This window comes from Sturnira hondurensis, unplaced genomic scaffold (assembly GCF_014824575.4).
Source record: "Sturnira hondurensis isolate 20B ecotype Veracruz unplaced genomic scaffold, ASM1482457v3 Scaffold0004136, whole genome shotgun sequence".
NCBI lineage: Eukaryota > Metazoa > Chordata > Mammalia > Chiroptera > Phyllostomidae > Sturnira > Sturnira hondurensis.
In genome coordinates, this window is record NW_028076767.1 from 45,805,759 (window position 1) to 45,818,859 (window position 13,101).

Sequence of the window (13,101 nt, forward strand, 5' to 3'; positions counted from 1 at the left end):
GTATTTCTCAAACTTTAGGATGCATCAAGATCACCTGGAGGGCTTGCGAAAACACTGACGACTGGGACCCAGCTCCGGAGTTTTCAATTCAGTAGGAATGGAGAGCAGTCTGAGAATGTGCACTTCTAACGAGTTCCTGGATGAAGGTAGTACTGTTGGGTGGGGGACTGCACTTCTAAGAAGCAGGAGTGGAGGACATTGATTCTCATACTGGGCAGGACTGGGAAAACTCACACCTCAAAGAGCTTGTGGTCTCATAGGGAAGATAAGATATTTACATAAATAACATGCCACTTGTGCCCTTAGGGCTGACAGACAGAGTAAGCACACAAGAGGAAAGGCAGATATACCTTTCAGTTTACAAGATAGGGAAGCCTTTGTGGGGAAGGTGGCCAGTCTCTTGGCCTTGTACATGGATGGGTAGGACCTAGCCATACATCTAAAGCGTCAGGATGAAATGGAGAGCTACATTCTAGTTGAAATACATTGCATTTAAAAACTGTAAAAGAAATCCCAATTTTTGTATTTATGAGACAGTTTTCAAAAATTGTGTTTTAAATAGCATTTTAATGCAATTTAAATTAATATTAATATTTTAGTGTAAAAGTCCTGGCTGGTCTGGCTTAGTGGATTGAGCACTGGCCTGTGAATCAAAGGTTGTTGTTGGGAATCACCCTGCCTGGTTTCAGAAGCTGTAACCCCCCATTGGCTAAGCCTGAGTAAAAGACCTTGGGACCATAAGCCACTAAGGAAACAAAACTTACGTTCCCCGCAGGGGTGCTGCCTCTGCCCTCCTTACTTCACCCTGCTTGGCCCTGGGCTGATGACTGGTTAGCCAATGATGGGTAAGATTCCTACAGGGAGGGATGACTTAAGACAGGCATGGTCTCAATGGGCTTATCAGGGAAGGACTTGAGAGACTATAGAAAAAAGGGGTGATGGCCCCTTACCCCTCAGCTTTGACATAGCCCGAGTTCTCATTCTGTCTGTTAGAAGGCTCCTAATCTCTTGTCTGCCTTACATCCCCCACCTGATTTAAGTCTAAAACAATGCCAGAGGTAGGTGTGGCCCTGTGCTGGTATGGGTGGGTTTCCACAACAATCAGGCCTAAGAAAAGAATGCATAAAATCCTGTGAAACCCGCTTTGCTAAGAATACCCTCAATTTAAATGATAAGGGTCCAAGCATAAAATGAGTTCATTTCCCAAAGTTTTATGGCCCTTTGGCTATCTGACCCTGACTCAGAAAAAGCCCTTACAGAGTTGTTGGTTGCTGGTTCAATTCCCAGTCAGGGCACATGCCTAGGTTGTAGGCCAGGCCCCCAGTAGGGGGTACATGAGAGGCAACCACATATTGATGTTTCTTTTCCTCTCTTTCTCTCTCCCTTCCCCTCTGTCTAAAAATAAATAAAATCTTCAAAAATATATTTTAGTGTAATAATGGCATTGTGGTTATGTTAAAATGAGGCTTTATCTTTTAAAAAGACATACTGGGATATTTATGGGTGAAGTGATGTGTTGTCTGGGAAAGTGGATGAATGTGAATGAAACAGATTGGCCAATGGTTGATGGTAGCTGGAACCTAGTAATGCATTCCCGACAACTTCATTATGCTATTCTATTTCTTTTTGTGTATGTTAAAAATTCTTTTGTAATATATATTTTTAAAAGGTGATAAGTATATGAACAAAATCAAAGAACTAAAGTAGTGCGGGACTGATTGGTTTTTTTTGTACTAAAAGATAAACAATATAAAGTAAATAATTGAATAATAAGGGTAAAATAGTGAATTGAGACATTCAAAGATTTGGCTTAAATGTCACTAAGGAGTATGGGATATATTTTTAAGAAAATGGAGAAACACTGAAAATGCTTCAAACAGGGAACTAATATGACAAAAATGTACTTTGAAAATATTGTGGCAATGGCAGGCGAAACAGACTGGGGGGCGGGGCAAGAGTCTGGAGTTAAAAACCAGGTGATAAAGCCTGAATGGAGATCTAGAAGATGAAAAAGAAGGGGGAAGTGGAGGGGAAGCATAGAGATAAATCTGTTGATGTTGGCAGTCGGTTAACTATGAAAGAGGGAAGATTTCAAGATTCTAAACTCGAAGACTTGGAGAACACTAGTGCCATTGAAAGAAAGGGGATATTTAACAAGGAAATGATAAATTTTATTTTAAAATATCGCTAGTAGGGAATCTATATGATATGAACAGCAGAGAGCTGGAAATATGTGGGTGGAATGCAAAACCCAGGCAAAACAGGATTTGAATCTAAGAGACACCCAAGTGAGATGGGGTGAGATTACCCTGGGAAAAAGTTAATGGGGAAAGAGAGTCAAAGTCTTTGGGAAGCTACTAAATTTAGAGAATGGGAAAGAGTAGTGAGGCAGAGGCATAAATTTCACATTCATGTAAGTACTTTAGCCTAGTGCAGCAATTTCAACCAGTGTGCCACAAGTTTTTAAAACCGGCAATACTTGTCTATCTAGTCGGGGACACTGACTTCTTTTCCCTTAGTTGTCAAACTGAAATATGGCAACAGCCAATACGACAATAGCCATCTGGTATAAATGCCCTGTCTTGAACCACAAATATAGGTCATATAATAGAGTTGCATCTTATTGGTCACATCTCATAATAAGGTGGCATCTGATGAATTCTTGGTAGGAGAAATCCTTATATACAAATATAGGCACCTGATTTTTTAAAAAGTCACTTTGGAGAAAAGAGGGTAGGTAATTACTCTTTCCCAGTAATAGCAATCGCTATTATTATTTTTTGTAAAGTAACCAAAATTATACATATTTTTGTCCTATCATAAAAAAATACAGTTTTTGATGTGCTGCAGAACTTTCATGATTAGTTTATGTGTGCTGTGAGATGAAAAAGGTTGAAAATTGCTGCCTTAGTGACATCTAGTATTCTGCCCACAATAATTAGACCACAATTTAATTATGATAAATTAGAAACAATATTCTTTGTTTGTATACCCATGTTCATAGCAGCGTTACTCACAGTAACCAAAAGGTGGAAGTAACCTAAATGTTCATCAGTGGAAGAATGGATTTAAAAAATGAGGTATATGGATATGTATTAGTCAGGATTCTCCAGACAAATAGAACCATATGGGAAACTAAAACACAGACACACAGATATGAAATAGAACCATTGGTGTATGTGTGTGCGTGTGTGTGTGTGTGTGTGTGTATATATATATATATATATATATACAAACATATGTATATGGTAAGCTCATATATATGTTTGCACATGTGAGAATTATCTGGTTATTCCTGCTGACTCATAATTGGAGTCAACTTAACAAAAATAGTCCACTAAAAACAGCAGAAAAGTGAGTCAGCTACAAGATATTCACCTTAGTCTAAGAGACTTACTTGCAGCCTTGTGTCATTCGTAAATATCTCAAAGCTTTGCTAATGAACTTTTTCCATTTTCCTTATGAATCAGTCATGCTCTGCCAGATTTTATCAGGAATGCATTAGAGAGTCCAAGAATTATTCCAAGCTGAGGAAATAATTTATGATCTTGAACTAGTAATAGCCTAAAGAAAATACTGAAAGTATTTTCTGACTATTGTTAAAATTTTAGTATCCATTATGCTGAAACTGAAGTTGTCGTATTTGTGACATTTATAAGTCATTAAATAGAATAACCACACCTAAAAAATTAATTCAACTTGGATTAGGGTGTAAGGGATGTACAGGCATATTGTGTTTTATTATGCTTTGTAGATAATTTTTAAAAATAAATTGAAGGTAAGACCCTTTACCAGCAAAAAGATTACAACTTGCTGAAGGCTCATTTAGCAATAAAGTATTTTTGATTAAGGTTATGTACATTTTCTAGACATTATGCTATTGTACACGTATTATACCACAGAAAGTGTAAACGTAACATTTATATGCACTGGGAAACCAAAAAAATTGAGATTCTTTACTGTGGTGGTCTGGAACCAAACCTGCAATATCTCCAAGATATGCCTGTACTCTGTACTTATTCAGACATGGCACAATACATGTTTCCTTAAAATCAGGAGTCCGTGAGTTGTGTGATTATCTTGTAATTGGATCTATGTGCATTGCCTTGGCTAAAGTTAGTGTTGTTGCAACAACTTCTCTATTTCTTTGCTAACATAGACTTTGTTCTCTATAAAGTCTTATTTATACACATTTTAATATGACAGCCTATTGCACAAGAAGTACATAAGGTGTAAATCATAAAAACAGGAAACCATTTTGAGTACTTATGTTATAGGGACGTGTTCTAAGTCGTTTATACTTATTATCTCTTGTAGTCTTCAGACTGGGTGCATGCAGAAGATATTACTATTATTATTGCCCTCACTTAAGTGATTAGGAAACTGAAGTCAAAGAGACAAGTAACTTGTCCACAGTCACTTTTAGTAAATCATAGAGCCTGGAGTTGAGTTATCCCAGCACTCTTATTGCAGAGTTGGAGCAGTTAGCCACTGTGTAATTTCTTACAGAAGTAAACTGCCTGAAGAACATTAACACTTAGTTAATATCTCCAATATTCTCTAAAAACTCAACATGTTAAAATCATAACTCATCATGGCTCTGCCTTCCCACAATATGCCTCCCCTAACATGAAGACAATTTCAGTCCTGCCAGTATCCTCATTTTTCAAACATCTGTTAGATACCTTGAATTACCTCTGATTACTCCCTCCCTCTTTCACTTTTATCTGCAAAACAGCAGTAATAGAGGGCAGGCACCAAAAAAATTAGCTATTAATACTTCTGTGTTATTGTCCTGCACTAGGTCCTGCCTCTTAAGGTTTCAGTTTTAATTTACATGGTCAAAGTCAGAAAATCAGAAAACTCTGGAAGTGTTAATATCAGAAGCCAATAAACAGCAATATTCCAGCCAATTCCCAATGAAGTTATTAAAAGATGAGACCAATTAAACGACAGTATTTCTACTAGCTTTATTATTTTTAATTAGCTTTATTTAAGCTACTGGTAGTATCGAAGAAGAAGGTATGTACTTGGTGACTATACAGTTGAAATCCACTATTTACGTTTGTTGCAGAAACCTTTTTTAGAAACGCATGAATGGCTTGTCCTGGTCCAGTTCTCCAGGAACTAGTACTTTCCTAAGCCAAGCGGAGAGTGGAGCTATCGCTCAACAAAAAAACTACAAATCCCAGAATGCTCTTTATCTCATCTTTCCCGCGAGAATCCGGATAAGCTATATCAACCAATCGTTTAATTGAAAACCTGTGCTACCAGCCAATCAGAAGGCGAGCGGGAGCTGGAAGTCGTTCTGTTGGAAGGCTCCGTTTGTTCGAAATAGGCAAGTTGGCGCGGCAGAGTGGACCCAGCCCGGCTGTTAGCTGGAATCGGTTCACGTCTTGTGTGGGGAAGGCCGCGGGGCTCAGGCCTCCCGGAGACGGTGAGTGAGGCGGCAGCTGAGCTGACCTCTCGATCCGCCGGTCGCGGTGGAGAAAAGTGGATTAGGGGCAGAAGTGTATTTTCCGAGGCAGTGTCTTTGAAATGCACGTCGTGTTGTTTGTGGGTCTGGATCTCACGGGGTGGGCAGTGGAAGGGCTGAACAAGATGTCTGGATCCCTGGGAAGATTTTCGGTCTTTGAGAAGATTTTAGCGTTACAGGGAACTGGTGGGACCTGCAGCCTTACAGGATATCTTTTTACGGTGGACGACACTGAGGCCTGGAGATTCTAGGTCATTGGTCCCCAACCTTTTTGGCACCAGGGGCCGGTTTCGTGAAAGACAGTTTTGCCACGGGACCGCGGTGGAGGCGGGGAGACAGGAGGCGGAGCTCAGGCGGTATTGCGAGCGGCGTCCACCGACTGGGAGGAGGGAGGTTGGGGACCCCTGGTCTAGGTGACTTGCACACATCCTGGCTACATCCACCGAACCTCCACTGCAGCCTTCATTTTACTGCTGCATTAACATACCATAACGTGGTATGCTAAGAGACGGGGTAGACCTGTGGGGGTTTTATCCTATGGGAGGGAGCCGGCCACCTGGGACCTGGCGATTCAGACTGGAATTGAAGGTGTCCCGGCTGGGAGGTGTTTTAGATGTCACCAATTTTACTTGTGAGAAAATGTAGTCGGAGTCATTTTCCCAGGGCCATAGAGTGTGTACGTGTCCTGTGCAATTACACTACTAACATATTTCTAGGTGGTAAAGGCTTCCTGAATCTTGCTTCACCTTAACCATAGTTAAGTTCAGGTGGCTTGATCTGCCCTGGAATATCTAGAGTTAAAAGTAAGTTGCTAACTAACCATTTCTAGCAAAGGTCAAACTGCCAAAATATAGTTGATTGGAATATGTTCCTGATATGATTGTAGTAACTTAAAAATTGCAATGTGTTCCCTTTGTTTTATAGCATTGTCTTACAAAATGGTAGAGGATGAATTGGCACTGTTGGATAAAAACATAAATGAATTTTGGAATAAATTCAAGAGCAATGTCAGTGACACCTCCTGTCAGATGGTGGGACTAAGAGATACCTACAAGGATATCCATAAAGCGTTGGCAGGTACCTAACGTTACCTTGTAACATGCTGTTTATGTTGTTTTGTGGGGGGAAGGGGGGTTAGTATTATTTCAGCTGACTTAGAACAACAATTCCAATTTCTCTTTCAGAAAAGCTGTCTGTGAAATTAAAGGAAGAAGAACGAATGGTTCAAATGTATCAAGAATATCAAAATCGTATGTGACAATCTGTAGATCCCAGAGCTTTGTTTAAACATCTTTATGAAATTCCTCATACAAGTAAAACAATGTATTCAAGTAAAACAGTGCTATTCTTATGTACATAGCAAACGTATCGATAACCCAGCTTAATGAATAGAACATCCCATGTTTTACCTTCCTCTTCACCCACCTTCCAGAACTTTCTTAGCATTAATTTGTTTAGTATTGTGGTTTTGAAAGTTACATGAATGGTGTCACTTTGTATATATTCTTTGCCTTTATTGATCATCTTTGGTGGTTTATTTCTGTATTTATTTGAAGGGGTTAGAGTTGCAAGGATCATGGTCATCTGATATTTAAATCCTTGGTTTAATTTGGTATTTTTTTAAAGCATTTTTGTCTTTTCATTTCTGTTGTCAAAGACAAATAGAAAAGAATCAATTAAGAGCTTTTTCTCTTTGTTTTTACAAGTTTTTAATCATTAGGAAATAAACCATGATGTATTAATCTTATGAAAATTAATATTTTGGTCCTAGATATGTGTTGGAGAACAAAATATGTATTGTCTAGCAAATATCTTCTTACAGAGATCTACAGGCAGAATAAGCTCATTGAAGAAAAAAAAGGTGACTTGTTAAAGTTGATTGTGGAAGTCAATGGCAAAAAGCAGGAGCTGGAAGCACTGACTGCAAAAATCCAGGATCTTAAGGGAGAATATGCTAAGAAGAAGGAAAGTAAGTTTTGGGTTGCACACATATTTCAAACATCAGTCTAAATTTCGAAGTGGTGATGGTTGACAACTATATCTTGCCTTCTCTCCAGCTTATTTCCAAAAGTAGATGCTATTCCTTAGGGACATAGCCAGACACTCATCTCTGTAAGGTGTGTGTAAAGGGCAGCTGAATGGGTTTTATTTTCTTTTGTTTTACTTAAAGGTACTTTTAATTTCTGATAGAACCAGAGTAATAATGAAGTTGATATGGGAGTTTAATTAATCTAGTGGGAGATAGTTTCACTAAGTAAGATTGGTCAGGGAGAGGCTGTAGTGTGATGCAGGTAAGAAATTTACTGATCATGCATTCTCTGCCAGGAACTATTAAGCACCTTCTTTAGGCTGGAAAGTCTCTTGTCTAAAAATCTTTCATATTTGAATGAGTGCTCCCTTTAGAAAGGAGTCTTGTTTGCCCACAAACAACGTAATACTCAAATCTTTTGAAAATAGCAAAGTTTGTTGTATTAATGCTATTTCTTACAGAGTCTGTATGCCGGTCTACATTATTTTTCTTACCTTCTATGTGTTAGGAAATAATGTGCTAACTTTAAGAATAATTCTAAACTAGCATGAAATAAGGCTGACTTCTCTTGAGAAAAGTTATCTTTAGAAGAATAGAATATTTTTCCAATGAAGTAATTTCTTGGCTAACCAAAAAAGCAAAATAGTGGTCAACAAACTGTGTTTCTCCATCAGCCATGCAAACCTTGGTCTATTTACTCATGCTACGAAATGATACCATTTAGTATCCTAAATGATAAAATAGAATAAAACATTCCTCTCACTCCTTGTGCATATTTTCTTACACAGTTTTTCCTTCAGCTTGAATGAACAGAAACTTCTTTTGCTAATTGGTAGAGGTAGAAACTGAATAAATGTAAGCAGATTCATTTGCCTGGCATCATTTTTTAATAGTTTTCAAGTTTTTAAAAAAAAATGAGCATTGAGCGTTATTTAAAATATTTGATAGTGTTTATGTTTTTTTAATCATAGCTATTTCCACTGCCAAAAAAGCCATTGATGAAAGGTTGCAAAGGCTACAGAAATCTGTAGACTTGTATAAAGATCGACTTGGACTAGAAATTCGAAAAATTTATGGTAAGTATATTATAAATAAAACAGGAAATTAGGAGGTGTGTCTAATTTTTTTAAGTAGAACATTAAAAATGTTTTTAAAGTAAAAATATTTCATATTTTCAAGTGATACAATGACTATATTATTAACTTTTTTAAAGAACAGGAAAAAACTGTAAAATTGTTATCACCATAATTCCTGAAGCCTTGGTTATTTATCATCCAGTATTTTAGTAAATGTATTTTTGGTCGGTTGCCAGCATACAAATAATTTCTGTTCTTTGTTCAAAATGATATTGTATGGGGCCCTGGCTGGTGTAGCTCAGTGGATTGAGCGCGGGCCTGCGAACCAGACGATCGCGGTTCGATTCCCAGTCAGGGCACATGCTTGGGTTGCAGGGCAGTTTCCAGCAGGGGTCAGTTCCCTGCAGGGGATGCACCAGAAGCAACCATACATTGATGTTTCCTTCCTCTCTCCTTCCCTTCCCCTCTAAAGATAAATAAAATAAAATATTTAAAAAAATTTTAAAAAATGATATTGTATGATTCACGTTTCTCCGGTTATACCCTTCATGATGGCCAATTTAAAATGGTGGTTTAATATTTCATTTCATTAACGTATCATTAACACATATTGCTTCTAACTTAACTTATGAGTTCTGCCTGTTTTTTAGTTTTAGAAGTACTCTAGTGAGGATAGGCTCCTCCACCCCTCTGTATAACTCCTGTGGAATCCCCACAGAGGAATTACTGGGTTAAAGCCTGTCGGTACTCGAATGGCTGTTAGTGTGTGTGCACCAGTGTACAGCACTGCTTACTTTTTCTGGAGTATCCGAGATCACACCAGGTTTGCTGATTTGCCAGAAAGAGTTAGAGGACTCGGCATGGAGTCATAATTTTGATGAAGCCCAATGTGGTTTTCTTTCTTTTATTTGTGTTTTGGTGTCATATTTAAACTACAGTACATTCTTTAAAAAATGTGTTTATTGATTTTAGAGAGAACAAGGGAGAGAGAGAAACATGATATGAGAGAAACACGCATCACTTGTCTCCCATTTGCACCCCAACTGTGTGGATTAAACCCACAACACAGGCATGTGCCCTGAGTGGAAATCAAACCCCCAACCTTTTGGTGCACGGGGTGATGTTCCAACCAACTGAGCCACACTGGCTAAAGCCAAAGTGCAATACATTTTAAAACACATCTGTGGCATGCATTTGGAAACATTGGTTAAGTGAATATATAGGGTGAGGCAAAAGTAGGTTTACAGTTCATATGAAAAATAATATAATAATGAATAAATAATGATACAGTAGTAAACTTTTGCATACTTACAACTGTAAACCTGCTCTACCCTATGTATACTTAGTGTGCATATTGATCAGAGACGAAGGTGAGAAGTACATCTCCATGAAAAGTTGCACACAATAACATAGTCTCATATCAAAGAATTTCATCTCTCTTTTCAGGTGATAAATTACAGTTCATATTCACTAATATTGACCCAAAGCATCCTGATAGCCCATTTATGTTTTGCGTGCACCTAAATGAAGCAAGGGACTATGAAGGTATGTCCTCTCCATAACTGGTATGTAAGGTGGCACCCTGAAGAGTTGTTTGAATCAGAATATAAAATAATATGTATGAAATATAAAATAATATGAAATAAGATCCCCACAAGCTATTATATTCTTTTCCAGTCTTGCTTTTTTGGCATATGGTCTTCTAAAAGCTGTGACTATAATAAATAACTGCTGTTCAGGATGGCCCCTTGTCACAGTGGCAGAAAGTCTAAAAGACAAAAGATCACTGTATTTCATATCCTTTTAGAGAATTTAAAGCAAAGCTATAAAGGATATGACTGTCTAAATGTGAACATTATAATTTATCCAAGTAGGTGATTTTAAAATCAAATGTAAAATCATTAGACTCTGATCATTTTTTCCCCAAAGGTCAGTTTCACAAAATGATTCCATCTTGGAAAATCTTACACATCGATAATTTAGCTGAGTTACTGATTCTCCAGCAGGCCAGACGTTTTTTGACTCATGGGGAGTGTATATGATTGGTAATAGTGTGAACAAGAAGAGAATGGAAATCGATCCATTTTTATTCTCTTCTAATTGCCCTTTTAAACTAATTCACTTATTGGAATTGAGGAAATGGCTCTCAGCTCTTTATACCTGTGGTCCCATTAATGCGTTTATAGGAGACGCACGCTCAGGTGAACTGTTGGGTTGGCTCTCCAACGTGCCCTGGTGACTCAATTCCTATTCCAGTGGACTTTATATTTTAGGAATCAAATTCATGTACAAGTGTTTGGCTTTTTTCTCTCTAGGTGACTATCTTCTAATCTAAAGAGTGCTGAATTTTAAAAGGCAATCCCCCAAAACCTCCTGCCTAGCTTTTAAATTTTCTCCCTACTGGATATTTTCTCTTGCCACATAGTGGCATAGTCTTTGAGAGTGTACTAAAATGGAATCTACAGTTTAATTTTGAGCCAAGGGGTCTTTTCTGTTCTTTCTCTGCTTTGGTCACCGGCCTTGTATCCTAAGCAATGTCTCCTGAAGAGCAGGAAATGTGGTCGAATTTCTTCCCCTCGAACAAAGGCCAAGACTGATGGTAGAGGATGCTGGCTCATCCCTATCCTTGCCAAGTTCTCTGGAGATTTGCTTGCTCCCAATACGTACCATCTGGTTCATTTGCCCATGAGATCTGTACTGTTATTTGTGACGAGTATCATTTATTTAGAGGCCCTGTAAATAACCACTTTTGGAACAGCAACCACATCTTCTAATGACCTCCATTTCATTTGTGAAACTTCAGGTCCCCCTATCCCCCAATTGTAAGGTATTAAAGGTTGACATTGAAAGTTGTTCTCTTTTTTGATCCAGCGGTCAGGCCAAAGTTTTATAGTCAAACCCTGATTTAACATGTAAAACAACAACAAAAAACTCCTGTTAAAATGATTTAAGTGGTTAAAATGCACAGGAAAGATGATGGGAAATGGAATTCTGGTCTTTACCACTAAGCTGTTCAGTCCCCTGACTGCCATCTGTTCAAAGCAAGATTGCAGTACGTAGATTTGAATATCTAGAGACTAAGCAGAGGGAAGGCCCAAAAGATAGGATATGAAAAGTCAAGTGTATCATCATTCCGTGTTCAATTCAGTTCAATAAAATGGAATTAAAATGATTTGAATCAAATGAAAGTGTCTAAATTGTAAAAACTTCTTTATAATTGTAAAAAATTTCTTCAAAATGTCTTCTTTTTTCCCCCTCTAGTTTCAGATAGCACTCCTCATCTTGAATGCCTGGCAGAATTTCAAGAGAATTTAAGGAAGACCCAAAATTTTTCAGCCTTTCTTGCTAATGTTCGGAAAGCTTTTAGTGCTATGGTTCATAATTAATGTATAAATAGTATATAAAAACTGTTCATTTTTCTTTCCTTAGTGTCTCTCTTTTAAAAAGAATTCTCATTATCCAGTTTGCCTATAATCCTTTTGTATATTTTTTAACATTTCTATGTGGTATATTTCTTTAAAGTATTTTAATTAAAATCTTGGGAAATAAAATTGATAAAGTCAGATGTGTTCTTTGTAAAATGAAAGATAATAAATACACACACACAGTTGACCCTTGAACAACATGGGTTTGAATTATGCAGGTCTGCTTAAATGTGGATTTTTTTTTAATGGATTCACTGTCCGCCATCTGTGTCCCTGGGTTTCACCTCCGCAGATTCAGCCAAGCATGGGTGAGAAAGTGTTTTCATCCTGTGGCTGGGAATCTGCACCTGCGGAAGGCTGATGAGAAGTATGTGAGGATTTCCAGCCGCGTGGGGGTCAGAGCCCTTCACCACCACGGCCGTTGGGATCAACAATATACCTACACATATTCTTAGATAAGTTCTATAAACATAGCCTGCACCCTGTCTCGGTGGTTTCCAAGCATTTGAAAGTCATGAACAGGTAATAATAGAAAACTCAGGAGGGTGGGCCCAGCCCAGGGTTGGCAAATTTTGAAACATCCTTGGTAAAATGAACACTACTAACCACTAGATAGCACTATCTACTATCATCCTAATGTCTCAGACCAAGAAGGATCTACAGTTAAAGGACACACTTTCGTATCAGAAGAATGTTGTCCAAGACAGTCAAGTTTATATTTTTGAAAATCCAAATATACAACACTTATAACCAATTTCCATTTTATAATATTTATGCTGTTTAATTGTGGTCTGGATAGTCTACTCAACACAAAGTAGAACTCACATGTCGGCGTGGTCTAGAATTTTGTTCTGTGACTGCCCTTCCTCGTAAATGTGCTTGTATTTCGGTCTGCTGGCTGTAACGGAGGCTGTCTTGAACACACCTAAAAAGCCATGCAACAATGGCTTCCATACCTACAGTTCCTCTTATGCTTCTCTCTGACATCTGGGGGAAACAGACCAGCTGTCCCGTGTAGGAAGGGGATTTCAGAAGCACACTCTCATTGCCTCTCACTGGCCCAGGCTCTGCTCACGTAACTGGACCTTCTGTGAG

The 13,101-nt window shown here is 38.1% G+C and overlaps 1 protein-coding gene across 3 annotated transcripts; it reads left to right on the forward strand.

Moving 5' to 3' along the window:
- The first annotated feature begins 5,333 nt into the window (after nucleotides 1-5,333).
- On the forward strand, nucleotides 5,334-12,108 carry SPC25 (SPC25 component of NDC80 kinetochore complex). 3 transcript variants are annotated; one of them, XM_037044536.1, is made up of 7 exons: nucleotides 5,334-5,437; nucleotides 6,401-6,553; nucleotides 6,661-6,726; nucleotides 7,299-7,445; nucleotides 8,477-8,581; nucleotides 10,028-10,126; nucleotides 11,843-12,106. In XM_037044536.1, exons 2-7 carry the CDS (start codon nucleotides 6,415-6,417, stop codon nucleotides 11,965-11,967), a joined length of 681 nt encoding a protein of 226 aa, XP_036900431.1. In that variant the 5' UTR covers nucleotides 5,334-5,437; nucleotides 6,401-6,414; the 3' UTR covers nucleotides 11,968-12,106. The 3 variants fall into 3 exon arrangements, with proteins under 3 accessions (XP_036900431.1, XP_036900428.1, XP_036900429.1); XM_037044533.1 differs by lacking the exon at nucleotides 5,334-5,437 and adding an exon at nucleotides 5,444-5,523 and having other exon boundaries at nucleotides 11,843-12,108; XM_037044534.1 differs by lacking the exon at nucleotides 5,334-5,437 and adding an exon at nucleotides 5,470-5,556 and having other exon boundaries at nucleotides 11,843-12,108.
- Nucleotides 12,109-13,101: the final 993 nt, after the last annotated feature.

Excerpts from the sequence above, each read along its gene's own strand:
- SPC25 (XM_037044536.1), top strand. The coding sequence starts at position 6,415 with ATGGTAGAGGATGAATTGGCACTGTTGGATAAAAACATAAATGAATTT. Across the intron at positions 6,554-6,660 it reads TATCCATAAAGCGTTGGCAG|AAAAGCTGTCTGTGAAATTA; the intron begins GTACCTAACGTT and ends TTTCTCTTTCAG. Across the intron at positions 10,127-11,842 it reads TGAAGCAAGGGACTATGAAG|TTTCAGATAGCACTCCTCAT; the intron begins GTATGTCCTCTC and ends TTCCCCCTCTAG.